This window comes from Zosterops lateralis, assembly GCF_965231275.1.
Source record: "Zosterops lateralis genome assembly, chromosome: 1".
Lineage (NCBI taxonomy): Eukaryota > Metazoa > Chordata > Aves > Passeriformes > Zosteropidae > Zosterops > Zosterops lateralis.
The window spans coordinates 118,629,838-118,655,015 of NC_139762.1; the positions used below are offsets into that span (position 1 = coordinate 118,629,838).

The 25,178-nt window shown below is 36.4% G+C and overlaps 1 protein-coding gene across 2 annotated transcripts in view; it reads left to right on the forward strand.

The window, feature by feature from the left end:
• Positions 1–24,206, forward strand: part of PREX2 (phosphatidylinositol-3,4,5-trisphosphate dependent Rac exchange factor 2) — a 171,934-nt gene extending 147,728 nt beyond the window's left edge. For both annotated transcript variants that reach the window (XM_083860958.1, XM_083860959.1), the window contains 3 exons: positions 6,030–6,132; positions 15,856–15,923; positions 18,798–24,206. In XM_083860958.1, coding sequence (XP_083717084.1) covers positions 6,030–6,132; positions 15,856–15,923; positions 18,798–18,843 — 217 coding nt within the window. In that variant the 3' untranslated portion in view covers positions 18,844–24,206. The remainder of the gene's footprint in view (positions 1–6,029; positions 6,133–15,855; positions 15,924–18,797) is intronic.
• Positions 24,207–25,178: the final 972 nt, after the last annotated feature.

Here is a 25,178-nt window from a genome sequence, read left to right on the forward strand (position 1 = left end):
TTTAATTTTTGGCATAAAGAGAAGTGAATAGCTTGAATTATTACAAGACAAGAAGTAAATTGCAATTTTTTACCAGATTTACTTGCCTGCTTACAGAAGAAGCCTTTAAAGGAAAGACTTTCTGCACAGAATGGGAGATCATGGCCAAAACTGGGGTTTGAGATGCTTTTAGATTGTGTTTATTTTTGCAAGTATGATGGAAAACGAGTAAATAAAAGGCATGGAATACTTCAAATTTTTGGAAATGCTGTTCTCTCATCAAGCAAAGAATATTTAACAGTGAAATTGCTTCCTTGCAACATTTCCAGCTGACTATAGGTGAGAGGATTTTACAGGAAAAATGATTGTGAAAAGATGCTCCCTGCAGTTTTTTAACACTGACAGATGATGTGTGGTGAATAGAAGTGCCTTTTTTTCTCTTCCTAATTTTTCCGTGAAAATCCCTGTTTTAAAGAGGTAGAATAGTTACATATATTTCTGCAAATAGATTGGATGACAATAGTCTTTCAGTCTACAGGAAAAAAAAATGAACATTATGTCCTTTGTGTTTCATACTTCAGCATTAAAAATTACTAATATTGAACCAAATACTCCTGATAAAAATAAGTTTGTAACCTACAAAAGAATTAATTAACCAAGGGTTGATCTGATATATGACTAATGAATACTTGCCTCCCAAGACTGATTCTTTGACTTATAAGTTCATTCTACTTCAGTAAGTTAAAAATCTATTGGTTTGTTTGTCTGAAAATATCTGGTAGAGCTGGGTTTGATTATCCTGCTGTAAGATGGTGGATGAATGCCTAATAGGGGAGTTGGGATACCTCTATTCTGAGGTTTGCACAACTATGTAACCAGAGTGGTGCCTTTTTGTGAATGAAACCCCATGCATGCTGATACTTAATGGATAAAAGGCAGAAAATCCCTTTAGCGCAGGCTGCACATGCCCATTCTGTGCAGTGATGGTGTATGTTCCACAGAAAGTTACTTTTTCAAGTGTTGTTTTTGATTCAGAGTGGAATGAATACACTTCATGTGCATTGTAATGGCTTTCTATGTGTTGGACTGGCCTTCAGTGGACAGGTTCCATCCAACACTGATTTTAAAGCAGTGGCCTTTCCACACTGACAACATCTCAGCTTCACAAAGATTCATAAAGGGACTAAAACTAGGTCCTGAACTCCAGCAGAGTTTACTGTAATTGTGAAACACAGTATTGTAGTTTAGTGTATGAACTTCATCTCATTTTCTCTCTAATACTTGATGGCTGGCCAAGTTTACCTCTGTTGAAAAGCAATGCTGTTCAGCAAAATTTCAGTATATGGGCATAGAGAATGCAAGATTCTGTTTTACTTGCATGGAGACATATTCCCACAATGAGAACACCTTAGAGCTTGTGGGAGAATCTTGAATTAGACCTTCCTATACATTGTACACCTATGTTTTAGAGTCCTGAACAACATTTTTCTTCCTTTTTAGTTTTATTGTGTCTATTTTCTTCTCCAGGGTATTCATCAGAATCAACGCGTATTACCCAAACACCACTATTAATTATAGACAAATGCCTCCAAAATGTTTACCCCAAAGTGATTTACTTTAACACTAAATTTTTTAATTGCTGCATGTGCTGACTTAAATAATATTCCTTCTATACATATTAATTTAAATGACAGCAGACAAAAATAGAATATTTGTAGTGTAGTTGGTCTGAAAATTGGTCAAAGGTAGGAATGATTAGCTTATGATGTACAGGAAGAAAAGTAATTAAAATAATAATAATAGCACTAAATTACATGTTGAGTAGAAGCTTTAGATTTTAATTAGACTAAGCACACATGCACCCTTTTCATATTTTTTTTCCTATTCACAAAGAACATAATTCATCTTGACATCTCTGACTGCGGTAACTACTAAACCAATTTGTTTCACCTCATCTTTTCTACTCAGGGCTTTTTTCTAAGGGATGTTTTGGTGCATTTTTGAATGTAGAATGGCTGAAAGCCTAAATGAAACCTGAGAATGAATTGGATAATTTAGATCCCTTTTACTCTGGTAACCTAGATATACACTTTGCTGCATGGCACCTCTGTAGGTAGTGAACACAAACTCAAATTATTTTTCCTTTCAAGTTAAGCATTAGACAAGCTGTTGTGAAATAATCAATTTCTCAGAAAATTTCAGTCTGTATTATATTTTACAACTCAATTTTTCAGGATAGATGTGCATCTGTCCAGCTGATTTGCAGCCCTTTAGTGAAAATCACATCCAGTCAGAAACAAATGGACTATTGGTGGTAGAAAATCATTTAATCTTACTTTTTCAAGCACACTCAGAGTGGTTTGATCCAGAAGTTGTTTGAAAGTTTGTATTTAATCTTCACATCAATATTGTCATGACTGATGGGAGACTGGGGATAGCAGGCAAGAGCTGGGAGCAGCTGCAGCCCCTTCTGTTTCTTGGAAACCAAAAGGATGAAATGAGGAATTCTCAGCCCTGTTGTCCTGGGAATTCCAAATGTCTCTGCCTTGCTGTTGTAATCTGTCAAGGCAGGGAATTTATCATTCTAACTGACATAAATTCTGAGATGATGAATTTGGGTCTTTTGTTTTTCTCGCATTAAAAAAAAAAGGAGTGAGAGGAAAAGAGAGGGAGTCAGAACAGATTATTTGTTTACAGTGTAAAATCTATGGATTTGGGTTTTATGCTTCTCATAACAGAATGTTATGAGGGTTTTTCCCTAAATATTTTCCTTGTTTGGCTTGTCTGGGCTGATTGCATCCAAATGACCAGATACTTTCAGAGGTCAGAACTGCTTCCAGATTGCTTTGTAAACTTTAATACCATCTGTTTATCAGTTCTCAAAATGCAGGAGAAAAGTGGATTACTACTTACCGCACATATTTGCTGACAGTTCTTGATACTGAACTTTGCTCAGGCCACCAGAAGAATCTTACAAGATGGAGAATAACCAGATTTCATATTATTTAATAAAATTTAGAAGTTACATTGATTTAAATTTGCATTTGCTTAATCTCTCCATGCTTGGCAGCACTATTGCTGAGGTACTTCCTGTTATGACTTTTCCATGTTACCATCTTATGTTTTGTGTTTTGCATTTTTTGTTTCACAGCAGGTGTCTAGGGCAGTTTGATTTGTAAAAAGGGATATGTACTAATTAAGATAAACTATCTTAAGAGCTGGGAGAAAGCACCAATATGTAGATAAATGTGAGTCACTTCAGCATAGTCTCATGGAAGATTAATATGATTAGTTTTATTAGAAGATGCTATTTCACTGATCTGGTGTTCAACTAAAATGACACTATTTGAGTGTTGTTTTGTTTTTTTTTTTTTAATTTAGAAAGTAGTAACCTTATTTCATAATCACAGGACAAAAGCCATAATCTATACTTTATATTTAACTCTGCTATTCATCAAACCTTTTATGTGCCATAGGAGGAACACAAAATCTGGTGATATTTAATTGCACCTCTAATGAAACAGTATATTCAAATGCAATCATGTCTCTGATGCTATTTTAACAACTTTTAACATCTGATAATGAACAAGAAGGTTTTTTAAAAGAGAAAATGGGTGTATCTAACCAGCATTACTCTAGGATTTCACCTTGAACATAAAATGTTCTATTGAAGAGATGTGATAATAATTAACATCATCACTGCTGTGATCATGTGTCTTTGCTACTAATTTCATAGGATATGTTAAAAATACTATCCTTAGAATTGCTATTCTTACTTGCTGTGAAGTGAGATCTTCAATTTTAGCATATGTTTCATATGTTACAATATAGAATTGTACTGTAGTTGTTGCCTACCTCCATAGCAGCCTGTTAAAGAAATCTTTATTCTCTGTTTTGCTCTGTCTCTGCTCTTCCCACTCTGGTTACGTCTTTATCTACACTCTTGGCAGCCTTGTTTCTAAATCACGGTTGGCATTATCCAAATGTAGAGGCTTTGTAATGTCCACGATTGTCAGCCATTTCATCAGGTTTTGGATAGGGAGCAGCTTGGCAGTCTTTTTCAATCAAAAAATTGCACTTAATTCTTCAAGATGACCTTCATTTAGAAGGTTCTTTTGTTAGTCTTGATTCACACACACAGAATATAATTTTTCGGTTCTTTCACTCTTCAAGAGTTCCAGGAAGATGGGATTTCTGGGAAACTTGGCTCAGGAACTGCTTGCTTGAGAGTTATATTTTGAGCCCATTAATACATATTATACCTACTGAGAAACTTTTTGCCCTTTTTGTTTGGTTTAGATTATACCTGTCAAACTACATTTCAGATACTTTTGCTTTTTTCCACTGTTAGTAGAACAAAGCCTCCTTTGCAGTCTGGTCTTGAAGGCTGGATATTTAAATTTTGGTGCTGGCAAATATCGTGAGAATGTATTTTGTGCAATATTTCACTTTTCAAAGACAAGAGGAAAACAGTGTTTAGAATTTCTAATTTAACATTTAGCTATCTTACACCTTAATCAAAAACATAACAGAAAAGATCAATACACTTTTGCTTCAAGTTAACTCTGAGGTCAGTGTATACAAGAAACTGGGGAATAAAAATTATCTCATTACCAAGGAAAATCACTTAGCTTATAAATTTTTTATGAAAGGCCATTAATAAAACTACAGATCAAATTTAGTATCTTCTACGCTCACGTCTGAAATTTTTTGCAGTGCAGAAATTAACTTAAGCAGTTTTTAAAATGTGTCAGGGTTTCGGGTTTTTTCAGTAAGAAAATAAGTGCGGACACATTTTTCCTCCTACAGATCTTCTGCTCAGCAAGATAAGCATTTGATTGAAACATATTGTCTGTTCTATGTGCATATTATAAACTATGCAGAACACTTCGGTCAGGATTTTGCCAAAAGAGTGCTCAAAATTATATACTAATAATGTGTCTTAGTTTTATTATTTGAACTTGAAAATTACAGCTTTTGTCAGGTTCTGCTGAGGTAGAATCATTTTCTGTACAACTGATCTTTCTGGTTCAAGAGATTTGATTATTGCAGTACTTCGGTTGTGAAGAGAAAAAATCACCGAGCAACTTACTGGTGTATAATAGTCACTCTCACCTCTTGGGTGATAGCAGTCCTCAAACATGTTCTTTCCTAAAAGCACCTGTTTCTACTTGGGTATTTTGTCTTTATCCATGAGTTTTCTATGGCTTTGGCCTTGGTTGTATAAGAAACCAACTATTTTTTTCTTGTCCTCATGATGACAATGAAGATCAGATGGCATGTACAAAATAACTTTCCTTACTACTTCTTGCTTGGTGTGTTGGCAGGTTGTCTGTCCTACAGCATGATCTTTAGCTCTGAAACTTTTCTGGTTGCTCTGATACAACAGTGACAGCCTTTCTGTTAGATGAGGTATCACAACCATTTTTTGTCCTCAAGTGTTTATTTGAAAAAGATTGGCAAAGCACCACAGGGGAGTTCATTTGAAAGAATGCAGTTTTCATCTGTTTTCTTTTTTGAAAAGGGTAAATATCTCTTAATTTTGCACTGCACTGATCTCCCAAGAGAATAACCAAGCTAAACTAATTGTAAGAGATTGGGACCTTAGTACAAAGCCTTGGCCTACTTTAAGAATGGAGGGTGAGATATAATATGCAGAAACCACCTGAAATAGGATTTATATGATTGCAAAAAAAAATTTCTCCAAGTTGTGAACTCGCCAAGCCATAATTTTTAGTGTGGGTTTTTGTGTGTTGTTTTTTGGTTTTTTGGGGGAATAAGGGTTGTTTGTTTGGGAACAAACGTTATTAGTTTTCCTTGAGAACAAAACAAAACAAATGCATTTGATTGTAAGCGGGCAGGAATACTTCTTACACTCAAAAATCTTAGAAACACTAAACATCGGGCTGATGTCTGCATGGGTGAGGGTGGCATGGGGGACAGCTTACTCTGTAATCTTTTTAGTTATAATTTTTTAAAGAAAGATGACAGCTTTAAAAGCAGTTATTTTAAGGAGACAGCAGATAGCTGACCTCTTTCCCCCATTGCAGCTGCACGCTGAGTGTCACCCTGGAGCAGGCGATCACGCTGGCCCGGAGCCATGGGCTGCCCCCTCGCTACATCATGCAAGCCACGGACGTCATGCGCAAACAGGTGAGTGCTGGCCCTGGGGGAGACCTGTGTGTGCTTCCAAACAACTGCTACTGGTGTGGTCATCAGTAGGAATGGCAATGCAATTCTGTGTGGAAAAATCATAGCGCTGTTCTATCAGATGAGAAAAGACGCACTGTAGTAGAACTGTGCAATGCAGTGTAGTTAATAATTGACAGAAGTATCAAAAAAGGTTTCTTTTTTTTTCAGTTGTACCAAGAGAGGGAATTGTAGGAATATTATGGGAACTGAAAAAGCAGAGGACTTTCACAGCCTTGCAATAAGCTTACATAGATAGAGATTTGAAACAGAGTTGAATTTTAAGGCGTTGAAATATTTGGAGTATAAAAAGTTCTTGACTAATAAGAAATATGAAACAAGCACCTATTCTTAGATATAAGGTATATGTGTAGTTTTAATGGTTGGTTTATGCATATGTCTGTAAGCTTTTAACAATTTGCTATTAGTTAGAAAACTTTTAAAAGGCCTTGTAACAGAGAATTTTGGCTACTGTTGGTAAGATGTCAGCTGTTGCCATCTCTCTAGTCTCACCCTGTACTGAGACTGATGTCACAATAAAATTTGTGGAACATTTCCCAGCAGTCCTGTCCCGTTATTCAGAAACATTAAAATCCAACAGTCTTCAAACAGGAATGATTCAACCAAGCATTTTTTTACCTCCATCCTAATGTGCAGTGTCTATTTGAGTTCTCTTAGTTTGGGTATTATGTTGTTTCTGATTTTTTATTGTTGGTTCTTTGTTGTTGTTGTTGTTTTTTCTTTCTTTATTTTTGAAGATGTTTCTTTTTAAATAAAGAAACAGGCCATTTTTAAACCAGTTATTTCTTTTCTGTTATGATTTTACTAAATGATTTTTGTATAGTAACTGCCTTGGTATCACTTTACATCAGGCTAGTCAGTTGAGTAAAACAATCTTTCTTTTAATGTATACGATTGATAGAAACAACTTGAGATTATTAATATGTCAGTAAAAAGGAAATTCATGCACTGAATTAAGGGGAAGTGTAGAAGGGAAGGAGAGAAATAAATACCATTCTTTTTAACTTTCCAGGCAATATTCCTGAGGACAATGTCCTTATAACAAAATAGTGTTTTTCACTCTTTGGTCATAATAGGATATTAGGATTTAGAGGCTGTTGTGGATAGATAACCACCTCAACATGAACTCTTGGTGCTACGGTATGCCAAAAGTACTGGATTTAAAAGTAATATCAGCTGAAAATGGGGAATACACTCTACTGTAATAGCTCAACATTTTCTAAAATATCTTGTTATCAGAAAATACATTCAAAAGGATGTATCTTGGAAGGAATTCAAAGGAGAAATGTGAATGGTCCACAAGTTGTTAGACAAAGCTTATAAACTGAAGATTAAAGAGCTCAACCTATTCAGTTGATGAAAGAGAGGTTGGGGGGGGTCTTAATCACTCTGCATGCATATGAAACATATATCCCAGCCTGTGGTAGCTTTAAACCTTACAACAAAATCATAAGCAAAATACAGGATGTACTCAATCTTGAAGTGAAAAAAGACCATAATTAAATATTGTAACAATTAATCACAGATAAGACAAGGTTCATAATTTCTGGGTTCTAGATGGCACCTAATTTATTATGTTCATTAATTTTGCTATGTATTTTGTGCAACAATCGCAGTTATGAAAATGATTAAAAAGCTGTACTTTACTTCTAACTTCCTATAGGGAAAAAATATATGTATGCTAGGTGTGGCCTTAAGTCTGTTGAAGCAATTTTGGGGATAGTTTCAAACCATAGATTCCCATCAGTTTTATGTAAGTGTTGTTGCTGAGCATGGGTACATTAGAGTATTGAGTCTCATTCATTTTAGTATTAGGCTTTCACTTATTTTGCTGCATAAATTAAGTTTCTGTGGTGAATAAACACCCTCGAGATTCTTGAATCAGGTCATGTACATCTGCTCAGGAATTACGGCTTTAACTTGACTAGAAAAGAAGGCTGCTGCTTTATATGGATAAACTTGCATGTATACATTGATATGCCTGCTCCTGCAGTTCTAGACAAAAGGCAGACCTCTGTATTTTGCAATCAAAAAATATGGTTGTAGGGGTTTGCATAAATCTACTTGTAGGATGTGTTCTGTCAAATTGTACATTTTCACAATACAGATCTAGGCCATTTAAAAAAATGCTGATTCATTTTTGTATCATCTGCAGTTTATTTAATGAAAATGAAAGAAACTGACATGGTTTTGAGCAGCTGTAGCTGTACTTGCTCAAATACAGATGTGAAAAAGGCCTTTTGGTGAGGCTGCATTCTTTGAAGTAAAACAGTAGGTGATCAATAGCTGTTAAAGATACCAATATCTCAATACCACACACAGACACTGCGAAAAAGCGTGCTAGTATATCTAGACTTCTTTTCACACATTCTTTTGCTTGAAGGAAACCACTATGGCATTTAATATGGTAATAATCATTTGTTGTAATTTTCAATCAGTCTTGGAGTTCTGTAGTAGAAATATAATGCTCCATTAAATTCTAAATGTTTTGGAGTAATTTCAACAACGCACTATGGTATTTTCTAGAAACCTGTTTGAATTTAATGCTTAAATTATCTGTAGGATTTAACTGTCAGGATCATCATGCAGGCCGTAAAACTTGGAAGGAAAAGGAATAGAAAAGCTTCTTGGGGCTTAATGCAAGAACACTTGGTTAAGGGCATGTGCCTTTTCCACATAAAAAATAAAATTTGTTATCCCATTTACAGACTAAACCTTTTGTAGAATAAAGATATTAGCCACAGGGAGGTGCAAGTCAAAGGACATATATTCCATCTGTTACTCAGCAGCATTAACTCCTATCAGTATCAGCTTTCCACAAGAGGAAATTATCTCTACTCAAAGCTGATGTGTTTTTCAACTTGGTGCACCAGTACTGAATAACCAGAGACACTGATTGAATGGATAACCTTAGGAATGTTTTTATTTTTTAATAGAATAAGGTCAAGATCATGTTGAACAAGACTAATAATAGCTCCAACTGTACTGTTGGAACAATGTTCAAAGTAATTGTCTTGTCAGTTATTACAAGATAACAAGCACCTGGTCTGTGAGAACTAAGGAAAAGAGACCAATTTGTCAGAGCAGGTATGAACTTGGATCTATGAGATGGCTTTAGTTAAGTAGTTTTGATTTATTTATAAAATAGAGAAAAAATTTTCAAAACATCCCAACTATGTTTTGGTATTTTTCCTAATTTATATACTCATATAAATATCTGAACACACAAAATACTATGTAAACCATCCTGACAGCAGGGTGACTTCAGGATGCATCAGAGTAGAGAGGATAGAGGCCTAGGAAAGGAGCTGCAGGAGGGCAGAGAGCTCTGAGGGAAAAAGGTAACTAAAGGGCTGATAAACAGAAAAGGCCAGAAGAGAATTTATGTTGTCTTTTAAGTGACTAATCATGTTTTCATGCCTTTTTAAAAGTATAATAAAAGCACTATATTTTGAGCCCACTTTGTTTGACCTGTTGTTTCCAAATAGAGATGGGCTGCTGGGAGATGTGGTGGTTGGAGGCTGCTTGGGGCACAGAGACCATGAAATTACAGAGTTCTCAATATTTGGTGAAATCAGGAGGAACACCAATAAGACTCTTACATTTGACTTCCAGAGGGCAGATTTTAACCTATTTAGAAGATTTATTCAGAGAGTTCCTTAGTGAGCAGACCTCAAAAACAAATGAGTCCAGGAAAGGTGTGTGTGCTTTGCAACAGAGATCTTGAGGGCACAGGAACAGACTGTCCCTGTATGCTGAAAGATGAGTTGATGAGGCAAATGTCCAGTCTGGATGGGCAATCAGGTTTTGAAGGAACTTAAGAATAAAAAGAGGATGTATCGTCTTTGGAAGGAGGGTCAGGTCTCTCAGGAAATATTTAAAGGGGCTACTAGAGCATGTAGGAGTCAAATTAGGGAGGACAAAGCTCAGTTTGAACTTAAAAATGGCGATGTCTGTAAAGGATAATAAAAAATGTTTTTCAAATATATTAACAGTAAAAGGAAGGGTAAGACCAACCTTTGTTCCTTATTGGATGAGGGAGGGAACTTAGTAACTGCAGATGAGGAGAAGGCAGAAGTGCTTAACATCTTCTTTGCCTCAGTCTCTAGTGTGAAGATAGATTGTCCTCAGGACAACTGTCCTCCTGGGTTGGTAGATGGTGTCAGGGAGCAGAATAGTTCCCATGTTATCCAGGAGGAGGCAGTCAGAGAACTGCTGAGATGCTTGGATGTTCATAAATCTGTGGGCCCAGATGGGATCCATCCCAGGGTGATGAGGGATGGAGCTGGCAGATGAGCTTGTGGAGCCACTCTCCATCATTTACCAACAGTCCTGGCTCACTGGTGAGGTTCCAGATGACTGGAAGCCAGTGTGACACCCATTCACAAGAAGGGTGGGAAGGAGCATCCTTGGTAATTACAGGCCAGTTAGGCTGACCCCAGTACCCAGTCAGGTAATGGAGCAGTTTATACTGAGTGTCATCATGCAGCATGTACAGGATGGCCAGGGCATCAGAGCCAGCCAGCAGGGGTTTAGGAGAGGTAGGTCATCTGACCATCCTGGTCTCCTTTTATGACCAGGTGACCTGTCTGGTGGGTGCAGGAAAGGCTGTGGATGGTGTCTGTTTGGACTGCAGCAAGGCCTTTGACACTGTCTCCCACATCACTCTCCTGGATAAGCTGGCAGCCCACAGCTTGGACAGGAGCACTCTTTGCTGGGTCAGGAACTGGCTGGGCCCAGAGAGTGGTGGTGAACGGTGCTGCATCCAGCTGGTGGCCAGTCACCAGTGGTGTCCCTCAGGAGTCTGTGCTGGGGCCAGCTCTGTTCAATATTTTTACTCACAACATGGATGAGGGTATTGAGTCTTTCATCAGTAAATTTGCAGTTGACACTAAGCTGGGAACGTGTGTTGATCTGTTGGGAGGTAGGATGGCTCTGCAGAGAGACCTGGAATGATTGGATGGGCAGAGTCCAATAGGATGAAGTTTACTAAGTCCAAGTACCAAGTCCTGCATTTTGGCCACAATAACCCCCTGCAATGTTATAGGCTGGGGCTGGTGTGGCTGGACAGTGCCCCAGGCAGAAAGGGACTTGGGGGTTCTGGTGACAGCTGAACAGGAGCCAGCTGTGTGCCCTGGTGGCCAGGAAGGCCAATGGTATCCTGGCCTGGATCAGGAATAGTGTGGCCAGCAGGAGCAGGGAGGTCATTCTTCCCCTGTCCTGGGCACTGGTGAGGCCACACCTTGAGTGCTGTATCCAGTTCTGGGCCCTCAGTTTAGGGAGGACATTGAGACTCTTGAGCACATCCAGAGGAGGCAACAAGGCTGGTGAGGGGCTGGGAACACAAACCCTGTGAGGAATGGCTGAGGGAGCTGGGGTTGGTTAGCCTGGAGGAAAGGAGACTCAGAGGTGACTTTATCACTCTCTACAACCTCCTGAAAGGTGCCTGTACTCAGGTGGAGGTTGGTCTCTTTTCCAGACAGCAGCTGACAGAACAGGAGGACAGAGTCTTAAGTTGTGCCAAGGGAAATATAGGTTGGATATTAGGAAAAAGTTTTTTACTGAAAGAGCAATAAAGTACTGGAATTGTCTGCCCGGGGAGGTGGTTGAGTCACCATCCCTGAATATGTTTAAGAAAGATTGGATGTGGCACTCAGTTCTATGGTTTAGCTGAGGTGTTAGGGCATGAGTTGGACTTGATGATCTTGAAGGTCACTTCCAACCTAGTGATTCTGGGAATAATTCACATAAGAATTGTACTGATTTAGAGCTTTTTGAAAGGGAATCTGTTTTCTCTATGTGACTGGTTCTTGCTATCCTTAAATTAGCGTGTAGCTTGAAAATAAACCTATAATTTTTAAACATGGCAATGAAAATACTAGTTCATACAGAAGAGTCCAGATTGATGGTGTCTCAGAACTGCCATCATCTTTCACCAGTGCTCTGGCAATATCACTATGCAGAGGGTAACAGTCTAGAGTCATGTAGCACAGCTTTCCCTTATGCCTATGTGAGACAGTGTCAATTAAGAATACAATTGGAGAAGTATAAATTAGCAGTATCTTGAAATAGAAATGGTATAATGATGCTCAGTGGTGACAACAAGGTGTCATATAGCAAGTTGCTAGTAATTCTTGGGATCTTTTCCTCAAAAGAAATAAGAATTTGGTGGTTTTGAGTAAGGTCTAATTTGTGCCACAACTAAATAATAAATTACATGATTATATAAAGCTAGACTCCTTTTTAAATCAATGCATTTGATTTATTTTGTGAGCAAGATACTAAAATTAGTCTGTCTAGTGCGTGATGCAAGTAGAAACAGGCTGGTTTTGTTCTCAGAGGTAGTCACAGCACTGACACCTAGGATCAGCATGTGATTAATTCAGATAGTTTTTGCAAATATATGTATATTCTGGCTCTCAGTGCTGCAGTCTCAGCAGTCTGTCATGGTGAAGTTTCTTTATTATGATAAAATTTTAGAAAATAGCACTGAGAAAAGGCCACTGGAGGTGCTAAAGGTCTGGACTGAACATGTCTAGCCATAACCAACATCTATCCTTATGTCATTCCTGACAGACATTTGTTGTATCTGTTCTTAAATCTCCAGGAGTGGGGACTCCTGCTCAGTGCTTCCCATGCAATCTGTTCCAGCTTTAACTGTTTCATTAGGATGTTTTACTTTGTGCCTCATTTAAGTGGCTTTTTTCTTCTATTTTTTCCCCTTCAATTCCCATTTTCTGTCCACTATACCATAAACTTAGTAACCAGATTTTCTTCCCTATTTAGTAGTAGACTTTTAGCATTTTGATTGTTTCCAGAAATTGGGCATCTAGCATACTCTGGACAATCTGTTCCTGTGTTACCAGCCTCATCATAAAATATTTCTTCCTTATATCTATTATGAATCTACCTTTGTTTAGTTTAAAACCATTATCCCTTTTCCTATTGCCACAGCTCCTCTTAAAAAGTCTGTCCAAAAATTGATTATCATTTCCCTGATAAGCCATTACTTGTGTAGATAGATGAAATCTGTTTATCTGATCTGTCATTTTTCAGTTATGTTTTCTTAACCAATCATTCTTCCTATTCTCCACTGAACTCTTTTCAATTCTTTTATTAAAGATGAGAAGTAACTCTGAAAACTTATAAATAATCTTCCAAGACTTTGTCATTGAGCAATAAAATAGAAGATGAAAATCAGTGTAGATTACTCTTAAGTGAAGAACACTGGAGAAAAAAACAAACCCTAAGTTCACATTCAAAATAATTGACTGTGAGCTTGCCATTCCATTTCATGTTCAAGACCTCAGGATATGAAGAGAAAACATCAGCTCAATTTGCAGCAGTTATCAGTAAAGCAGAAGTTATAATGGTTTAGGCTGGGATAGATGACAGAGTAGAAATCATGCTGTCATGACCCTGCATTTGGGACTATCTGATGTTCTTATCCCTTCCATAAGGATATAGTAAAATGGAAAAGATTCAGAGAAGGTCAGATAAAACCAATGGTTGGGAAAGGTTTATAGACAGAACAGACAGACAAAATAATGTAGGATTGTTCAGCTTCATGAAGGGGATAAGAGACTTCTAAAGAACATGTGTCACAGGTAGCGACTGACCATTGTCCTCACCAGTGCAGAACTAAAGGCATCAAAATAAACTGTCAGATTTAAACTGAGTTAAAAAGTGGAAAGCTGGAGAGGGACTTTTTACAAGGGCATGTAGTGAATAGGGCAAGGGTTAATGGCTTCAAAGTGAGATTCTTTATTTTACAATAAATTTTAGACATTAAGTTTAGAAAAATGTCTTTATTGTGAGGGCAAGTGAGGTACTGGAACGTGTTGCCCAGAAAAGCCATAGATGCTCCATCCCTGGAAATATCTGGGGACAGGATGAATGGGGTTTTGAGTATTCTGGTCTAGAGCAAGGTGTCCTCGCCTATGGTGGGGGGTTGAAACTAGATTATCTTTAAAATTTTAGCAACTGAAACCATTCTCTGATTCTTGATGTAGCCAGCTAAGATTGTACCAACTATGTGGATCTTTCACAAGAGTAGTGATGTGTATTTATTGCTGAGTATGAGATGAGATGGGAAAGAAGAGAAGAGCATCACTAAAGTTGATTAAATATAGCCTTATTGATGAAGAAAGGAATTATTGAATGACTAATGACTGAATTCTGGAGGAGTTTCTGGGGAAAGACATATGTTTGTCATGTAGTTATGTGCCTATGCAATTGCTGGAGACAATCTTACTTAGATAGATGCAGCTATAGTAAAACAACTTTATATTCTATCTTAAGTTTTATATGTCCTCTAATTATTTTTACTATCTTTATCACCATTTTTTTGCCTTAAAGAAATGTAAGGACACAGTATGTTTTTGTGGAACATATTGATTTACATACAATCTGAGAGCCTATCTGTGTGTAAACAGCCAGTCTTTTTCATATACATGTGCCCATGACAGTGAATTAATACCTTGTCAATTACCTGTGTACCTGATTTCAGTCATATGAAAGGCCTAGTCTTATTCTATGTCTGGAACCAATTATTATACCTATTTTACATCATGTACATCTGGCACTGCAGCTCTCTTAGAAGTATAAATTAACTTTGATGCTTCGCATCAATCTAAGAGTACGCATAAGAATTCTGAGGTTATACATTTTTTATTCTTTGTTATTTTGTCCTGAATTTACATAGTACAGGACAAATAAATGGAGAGTCAGTATATTTTTGGCAGAACAAGTAGTTTCCATCTCCTTTAAAATGATAGAGAGCATAGTAAGCCTAACAGATATTTTATTACGACTACTTTACATCAATAAAACTGAACTTTAAGAGCTAGACCTAATCAATCAAAAATAAATTTTACTAAGTTCTTTGATATGTGTAAGCTGGTCTGTTTTCAGAAGAAGGTATTTTTCACACAATAGTTCATGGTATATTAATATTGTGCATGTTTTATCCATCTCCTCCTTGCTAGATGAGTCAGTGAGACAAAAGTACTTTCATTATTGCTTTTGAAAGGATCAATTGGGGTAGATACAGACTAACTTTTCTTTTGTCCCTTTTGTCCCTTTGCTTTAAGCAGGGATGTTAGACTAAACCATCTCATTAGGTTCCTGCCTATTTGTTTGGGGTACTTTTTTGAGATTCTCTGATTATAAAGGAACATCAGGACCTGCATTTTTCTAATCCTTAATTAGTGTCTGAGTTTAGGCCATTTTTTTGTTAGTTTTATTTAGTATTTTCATAGATAATAATCTGTAATATTCATTTGTTCAAAAGTTCATAGGAAATAAGTGACATGTCAGAAAATAACTTTATCTATGACTTCTACACAGAATGGTGACAAAAATTAAACAAATTAAATGAGATATGTTTGGATTGTTTTAAACCTTAAATGTTTTGGGTTTTTTTAATGATTCTCTTTTAAATTAGCAAGATCTATATGTGTGCATTTATTTGGTGAAAAGTGGCAAGATTCCTTTTTCTTTATTGCTTTAATTTGTTCCTCACCTTAGAATATAATAGTTGTTTTGGGAGATGAAACATATATGTTAATTACTTATAATCAATAGTTATATTCATCTAAAAAGTTCAGAAAATTTCCTAATTTATTGTGGGATAAATGAAGTAAAATTGTTGTTCTTCTTCCACAGGGTGCAAGAGTACAAAACACGGCCAAGAATTTGGGAGTGAGGGATCGAACGCCACAGTCTGTGCCAAGGTAACTGACTCTTTGTGTCCTGGGCTGTGGCTTTGTCCACTTTGTGCCAAATTCAGTCCTAGCTGCTCAAAAGCTAATAGTAAAGATTGACTATAATATTATGCTCTAGCTGGTTAGATTTGGCTCTTAATGTACATGTACTTGCAGTCTTAGCCATACAGTTTTACTTCAAGCAATTAGTTGCAGAAATACAGGGTATGTAGCACTTCAAAACATGCCCATTTTTGAAAAATAAAACCTAGTTCATATTAATTATGAAAACACTGGAGTAAGTCCTTCATCACTTGTAATATTTAGTGGGTTTGGGTAAGTAGTCTTAACTAGATCCATAACCCCATTTTAATGAAAAACTATACCACAGTATCTCAGCAAAATCATGTTCTGGTTGCATTTGGGGATGATGTAGTCTTTCTTTGTCTCTTTCTGAAACATGCATTACAATAAAAAATGGGCTGTTCTATATTTATCCAGCTTTTTAATTTGGGATGGATTGCAGGTACTTGCAATGTTGCTTTAAAAGCACAAAACTTATAAATAAAAATACCCAAACAGCTATGTTCTTAATTTTATCTTAAAATGCTTTTAGTAATTCAGAACTAATTTAAACTGGGTTTTACCAATTTTAACATAATGTTTTTGTTGACTAATAAGAACACATTGAGTGAGCTAGACAGATACGTGAAATACATAACAGATCCACTGTGATGCTTAAATTTCTGTAAGGAAACAGAGAATGAGTAAAACCTGATAAAGATGACCATGTGAATGTGATTAGTTTAGAGGCAGTCGAGGACCAAAGATCCCTGATCAGCTGTCTTGCCTTGTGGGAATCCATGCCAATAAAGTAGCATTTTGTTACATTAAAAGCAATTAGAGCATTACCAGGAGAAGACGTTTCATATTTTGAACAGTATGATTTAGGCCTTAATTGAACTCCTTCATGACATAATTCTGGAGACAGGCAAAGAATTCTTGCAACCCAAAGTTTTCTCATCCCAGCATGACAATGTTTATCTGGATTCTGAGCTTTTCTGATAAAGGAAAAATCTAAGTTCTCAAAAACTTGAAACTTAGCAATGAAATTTTTTAGCACTGTGTCTGTGGAAAAGCCCTGTCTCTTCCCAGCTGAAATGCTCACAATGTACCACTGAAATGCTGAAGAAGGATTATGAGAACATAGAATATACAGATGTATCCGGCACTCTTGCCACTGAACAGCAATGTCACAGAAACATCCTGGACCTCTGTGGTCGGGGCTTTAGATGCACAAGTCAGATCTGTCATCAGCAGGATGCTTTTGATGTATAGCTGAGCAATACTATGGCTTCTCTGCTTTGAAAACGAATTTATATTTGGTTTCATTTAACATCACTTGACAGGATTCTCTTGTTGTCTCCATCTGTCTCCACTGTTTCTGTTTTGTACCACCTCAAATAGTTGTTCCTTATATACTGACCCAGAACAGGCTATTTCTGCTCTATAGCATCTTCAGCAACTTTAGGTCCTTAGGGATTTATGCAGCCCTATTGTTAGTTTGCTTCACAATTCCTTTCTTTCACTTGCTCCGAAGACAAACTTAGTGATTACCACTATAACCTGAAGAATACACTGATTTTAGTGCTTGGGGCTGAGGTTTTCTGCACTTTGCTCCATAGAAATGAAATATTGCTAAAACATCACCAAGTATTAATCCCACTGCAATTACTCTAGATGAGATTCTGACTGTAATTTTATGTCTTCTGCTAGCTTTGAATATTAATGCTTTATTATGCCAGTAGAATCAAATAATTCAACCCCTGTTTATTCTTCTCTGCTTCCTTTTCTGTATAAAGGTCAGATCTTATCCTCTCATCACTATAAAAAGATGAGATATATGTGTGTTGCCTTATATATGGCAACAACAATATGCCTAACAGATGTTTTGGTGTCTCCACAATGTGACCTTAAATGATTGTGTTTCTGCCATATGACTATGGGGAAGAGCCCCATGATCTTCAGACCACTTTACGGTGGAGATTTCTCTTTGTTATTTCTTCAGTGATACATTTTCCCAGAGGAATATGTGTAATCTCCAAATGAGATCATGTCTATGGCTGGTTCTAATGGCTGTGGTTTCAGAGGAGATACTGTATGCTGGACAGGAGTACAGAACACAAGGGGTGTGATGTCAGAATGATTGCCTTTTATTTTAAGTATTTCTATTATTAGGGTAAAGTTTCAAACACTTGTTAATAACCAAGTCCTTGCAACAGGGGTTAACAGAAGTCCAAAAACCTTTATAAAAGCAGTGGCTACTTCAGTCTCTACTGAGGTAGTCATTTGAACCAAATCTTACTGCTGTTGACTTCATCCATGAAGAAACAGAGGGAGAGAGTGTTTAAAACATGCAGGCTAGTGCCACGTCTGACACCTGTCTTAGGTGCTTCAAATAGCATCAGTTCTTCAAGGAGATATTTTCAGAGTGAGATATGACTATGCCAAGACAAATCAGAATTGGAGGCAATTACTTTCACCAAGCAGCATTTCCAATTGAGAAATCCAGGGCAACAACTGATAATAGGATTAATGAAATCAGTTTCAGTGCAGAAATACAAACATTTTCTATATTAACATGTGTTTATAAGACTGCTTATGTGTTTTATGTGCATAAAACATATCTGCATTATGTATTTTAATTATTCCACTTTCAATGTAAACAATAACACTTAAAAAGAAGATTTTATTAGTTTTACACTGATGGCATTAAACTGAATTCAGTACCTTTGTTTTGCAGTGAAGAGATGTAGATTTAGTTTACGTTCCTTAAATTTACTTGTCTTAATAAATGACCAAGTTCTCAGAATAATAATTGCATTGTTTGTTTGTCATTGTCAGATTATATAAACTGTGCCAGCCACCACCACCTGTTGGAGAAGAATGAGGAGGTCTGCTCCAGAAAACAACCCAGTAATGGCTTTCAGGATACTGGGACTATATGACAAAAATCCAACTGCACTATAGCAGTATGTCTCTGCAGCTTTCATAAATAAGAAAAAGAAAAATCTTTTACTCAGGAAAAAGAAAGAAATACCCTAAATATTACCTACTGGCATTGAAAAATGTCTTCCCAAAAGCATTTCTGAAACCTGTGCACTCCAGCCTTACACTCATAGGATAGTACTCTTCCTTGGGAATTTTACACTGGAATCAGATTTATTTGATGTGTCTTGTTCAGCCACATGATAGGTATAGCCAGCGGCTTGAAAAAAGTCTTGTTCAGAGGGAATGTCTTCACTTGTACATTATGCAGAATGTGTTCTTGTGGGAGCCTAGATAAATTAGGCTTGATAATGAGCATGCACTTCATATGGGGCCCTTTGCACTTGATAAAACTTTCTTTCCTGTCACCATCATAATTTCTTGGAATGTTGACTTTACTGTTTCAAGAATATAATGTGAGGTTTAAAGATGGAATGCTCATTTCAGAATTGTGTTTAATGGCTGCAGGCAGCTGCCATGGATGGTGCTTGTAATCAGTAAATTCAGCCTAGTCTGAAGCAGTGCTTGTCACACTGCTTTGCAAGGAGGACCTACATGGCATTAGGAGTGCCTAATGGTATGTATGGCATATAAGGTAAAGTTCTGCCCTTTTGCAGCTGCTATTATAATGAAGGAGAAGGATGAGTCTGATCTTCATCTATTGTTAGGCTGAGTTTCAGACTCTAATAGATGTTTTCCATTATTACATCTCTGCGCTTCAGAGTTTTCCAGAGTTGTGTATATTCTTCTATAGCACTACATTAACAAATCTACATAAGGCAGAGATGAGTCAGTATTGTTAAACTGGAAATGACTGGTTGAAGTTCAAGCATGGTTTGGGTTTTTATGCTACCATTTTCCACATTTTGTCAGAATTGTTTTGTATAGCATCTCAGTTCTTTGGAGTGGTAATTGTTATAGATTTATTTTGAAATTGTACTAACTATTTAGAGAGCCCAGGGAGAATTTATCTGCATTTGGCTGTTCTTTTGGCCGAAGAATTTTCAGAGAAAACGCCCCCAAATGAGGATTTATATGTGAACCCATTAAAACAAAAATTGTATTCTGAAATAGTTCTACTTGTAGCAGTAGCTGTGTATTCCATTAGAACAAGACACATACTGTCTGAATAAAATTTATTTTTTGTACAACAGCGGCCTGTAGTTATGCTGTAGCGATCAAACCTCACAACATAATTTTTGCATATGATCTAAATCTTTATGAATCTACCAATCTACAACGAAAAAAGTGAGAATTCAGAAGGGTCTGTACTCTTGAAGAGAGTGGATTTTTTTATAGAGGATATTTAGGGAACTTGTTACTTTTCTCCAAAGGAGGAATTAGAGCTCCACTTTTTCTGTATTCTAAATGTTTTTACACAGACCTTAACTTTGCTAAGAAAATAAATATTTTTATATATCCACAGATATATATGTTTGCACATATATGTACATTTTAACATGTATATATTTATGTAGTCATATCAGTAACTGGTCCTACCATAAATAGAGAATGTTTGCCTTAAACTATGACAGAGACATGCAGTAATGAATGTTCCAGTAACAACTTCACCTTTGTGCTTTAAAGTTTACTCTCTCTCATAGTTACTGGAAGCTATTGTATTATGTTCTTTTTGATTAAAAAAACTTAATACACAAAATCTAAATCATAATCAAAATTTTTAAAGAAAAATTTAAAAGGTTTTTATCTAGAATGACCTAATTCTTACACATAAGAAAGAGTTATGTTTTCTTTAATTGTTATTCTGTCAGGATCTCATACTTTCAGATGTGTTTCCTTCAGAGCAGCAGTATTGGCTATGGTAATTACTGCTCCAGGCAAAAGCACCAGTAATTCCAGTTTCTGCTTGTTCAGATGTCAGAAGTACAGAGAAGCCATAAGCACCTCAAGCCAAGGGTGTGCTGGTGCCAGCCCAGCTCTGAGCTCACATCTTCCTGTGAGGCTTCCCCACATGAGGTTTGATGGAAGTCAGCTGTTGGTTGCAAGGAGCTGCTGAGCCTGTACACAATAAAATGAACTAGAGGACAAAATCTGCTGCATGTACATGCATTACTGTTACTAGTCATCGCTTTTTTTAATATAGCTTGGAAAATGGTTGGAGTGAAAATACTCCCAAATAGTCTCCCTGTATAATATGATAATTCCCTGTTTCATTTTCTTGTTGAAATCATGGGATAATAGACATTTTTAAGGGACAAATAATTATAAGCCAGTCACTGGACAAAATTCTTCTGCTGTTGTTTCATGAGTGTGCATCAGAAGTCTTGACCTCTTATTTTGGTATTTAACTTCTGGTCCTTTATTCTTTTTTGCTCCCTCTAGAGACAGTTTTCAAAAACCTATTCAGCAGTATGAGCTTTGTTGGTGAGCCAAACTGCAAAATAAAGCATGTATTTAGCCTGGTATCAAAGGAGCTGCAAAACTTAAGCCATGGTTTTCTGGGATTACAGATAACACATAAAAATACGATTCCACAGTAACACGTATAGTCGCAAAATCAATTAGGTTGGAAAAGATCTCTGAGATCATTGACTCCAACTTGTAGAGTCCAACCTATTTTCTGAGGAAATGGGGCATAAATGGCCCACTTACTGTCTATGAAAAAGTGGAATCATGATTCCTCAAAATGTTCTTCAATGGCCTGTATGAAACATTCTGTAGTATTTCACACAGAAATTTCTGTGTGTGAAATCTGTGTAGTACTCAGATTGCTTTTCTTTTCGCTCTGCTTTCAGAGCACACTGCACATTATAACACCATTCTATTGACTTCTAATAACATTTAATGGACTTTAGTAAGTCCATTCTTAAAATATAAATTTACATATGTTCATTATTAAAGCTGTTTGTACTGTTTGGTGTATGTATAGGATGTATTTATTCCTTATACAAGGTGTACTTGCAGAGTTAAAAAAAAAAAAATCCATTCTCATCATGGTATATTTATCCTCTCATGAACTTTTAAACTCACAGGTGACAAGAAGAGATGACCAAGAGTGATGATTTACAAGAATTGTATCACCTATAGCTTCTTAAATCTCTGCTTTGACAGAAACGGGTTATGTAGCCTTTTTTTGCAATGTGTTTTACTGGTTCAGGGAAAGCATTCTGTATGTAATTTTTACTTTTTCACCCAAGGCAAGTGTAATTCTTCTGGGAATAAATTCAAGGACCTAGAGGCATACATTACCAAATACTACCATGATTCAGTGCTAGCCTGGGAAGGGAGGGTTACAGGCCAGGGAACAACTGAGTTGCTATAAGTTGCCATAGCATCCATGCTTGGAGAAAACATAGATTTTTAAGTAGAGCTGAGGATGTTTGGCCTATCTTTGTAACTATCGTCTATGAATAATAGCATTTTAAACAGTCTTTAGTCTATGAAATGGCCATTGATTCAGTCTAGTTCCCCAAATTAGTTATTTTTTTAATACCTATTTTCCTTGTAGATTGTAAATGTAAATAAATATAAAAATGTATGTAGTCCAGATTTCAATGTCAGACTTCGTGTTTAAAGTAATTTTTCCTGCTGTCTGCTGAAGCAACCAACCAATTTCATGTCCACTGAGATGGCTGGAATCTTTAGTGGCTTTTCGGGTAGATTTCACTGGGTTTTAGCAAATGCATCAGGTTTTTGGATTGGTTTGTATTTGTTTATTTTAATGCAGTCAGTAGTGGTCAGAACTACTCTTGTACTGGTTTAGAGCCAAAATAATTAAACTTCAGTCAACAAGGATTTATAGTAGTCATACTTAATTTCATTTTTTAGAATCCTTTAATGGAAAAAAAATGAACCACTTTTATTGATCTGTTTTTAGCCAGAGAAATTCACAGGCAAATGTGTTTTATTAATTCACTGTCAGATCTTGTTTGCGTGTCTGTGTTTGTGTGTCTGTATATACATATATGTATGTATTTAAGACAATTGCCTGAATGTGAGTATACACATCATGGTTAAGCATGATGCTCAAAAAAAGGAAAGTGTCTTTCATTTATTTTCATTTAAATGAGAAAATCATAACTGTAGTGTATATCTACATATTGTTCCATACTCTTCACTTTACAGCTCCTTCATGGATATTCTGCCAGTATTTTATGAATATTTTGCGCCATTTTTGTTTAACAGTATGAAAAGAGCTAATGCATTGCCCTATGTATTTTATCTCTGTACTTGATAAATAGAGGTAGTGCTTTTCTAATTGTACTCCAACAGTACTCTGGCATTGGTAAATTAGATGTCCAGTACATACCTGACTCAGGATACCTGGATTTTTCATCATTAGGTTTTTGAAGTAAAAAAAGATACTGAACTCATATTTTTGTATGCTGACAATGGTGTAGGGTTTTTTTATATACTGTATATATCAACCAAGTTTTCCTAAAGAAAGTTTATTATTATGAATGTTTCCCTTTTCCTGCTAGAAGATATGGGCTTATGTTTTCTTGCTATGTATGTATAAATGAATATACAGCAACCACAGTCATGCAGATGTTAACACCGGTGAGAAATTTCAGATTGTCCAGAGGCTAATCAGGCTTTTTTTCTTTATGTTTTTCTCTAAAAGTATATATCTCCATACTGGAAATCTACTTTAGAAATAACTTCTACATCAGTTTGAAAGTCCAACAGAATGTTCAAAGTAGTTGGGACATTTCTGCAAGTACTTAGATTTGGACTTTCCAAAGTGGATATGGGAATATTCACGACATCTTCTGTATGTGTGTCCTATCTGCAGTAGCATACCCCAGATTTAAAAAACTAAGCAGCCTTGTTAACTTCTTTACACCCTGTATATAGTGTATGTATTTGGTTATACTTTTGTTACACTTTAAAAATGAACTTAATTTCTGCCTTGAGTATTGCACACATTTTTCAAATTAAGAATATATTTTGTAACATCTCATTAAGCACAAGAGACCATTACTGCTTTGAAATATTATGTGTAAGTACAGCCATACACAGAATATCTCAGTCAGCTTTTGTTTGAAAACAATCAAACTAGCAGTTCTGTGGGTAGTTGAGTTTGTTGGAAATAACCTTTGGAATTAAAGATCCTTGGAACATGGATTTAAATTACTTTTTCGTTTATTTTGTAAAGTGCCTCTGTAGCATACGTTGAATCAGTTACTATATTGATTATGGCTAAAACTAATACTGTGTACTTTTAGATCTATGGTTTATTTTTTTAGTTACATAGTAAAGACTGGATGGTAACAATGTATTACAAAATGTCAGAGAGCAATAAAACCATTCATAATATGCCCCACTGCAAACCTCTTTATTTGTAAACAAGAAGTAAATTGGGAGGGAGAGGGTTGAAGGTCTTTAGCCCTTTCAGTGTGCCTGCCTAGGAATTCTGCTTCAGGGGAACAGAAATTAAACCCCTAGAAATAAATGTTTATAATAAGAATCTCTTCTGTAAACCCAGGCCCAACCAAGGCTCGTTGCTAGTAATTGAAAAATGTCTTTATAACCATTGGAAAACTGAATGAGCAGTAGCCCCTGGCTTTGGGCAGCTGTACTTTGTGAAGGCTCAAAGAGACAAAAATTGCTTTCTGGCCCTGTGGTGCCATTACTGTTCCATGAAGCTCTGAAATATCCACCATTTCTTCACTTTGTTTGAGGAGTTTCTGCTTACTGCTGTGTGCAAGGGTAATCCGACAAGCATAGTGTGGAGCCTTGTACTCCTTATACTAACAAAACACCAATAAATGGTGATCCTTTAGAGAGGTCATTGGGATGCCAGGGGGTTGAGGAGTTGGACTTGCACTGTTTCTTTTGTAGGACTGAAAGCTGATGAACTATTAGAACTCGCAGAACAGTTGTCTCTATATGAAGTGAGCTCTGATTTCTACATGGTTGTGATCAGCAGATGTTCAGGACTCAAAGGAACAGTGGAGACAGAACCAAAAGCAACTATAATTACTTTGTACATTCGCTTTTGTTTTCCATCTTATGCAAGCAAGGAGGAGGATGTAAGTATTTCTGGATAACTAGACTTGAAAGATAGTTTTGTTTTTTTTTTTTTCTTATGTCAATGTATTCCTCTTCTCTAACTTTGTGAAGGAAGGCATCATGGAATGTTAAAGTATTCAGCACCAGAAGTGACCACAGGATTTAAAATATGGTCTGCTTTTCTACCATTACAAGTGAGGTTTCTTTTTTCAGTGCTCCTCATTTCTGTGGTCTTGCTGCCATGAATACCTCAGAAATAAA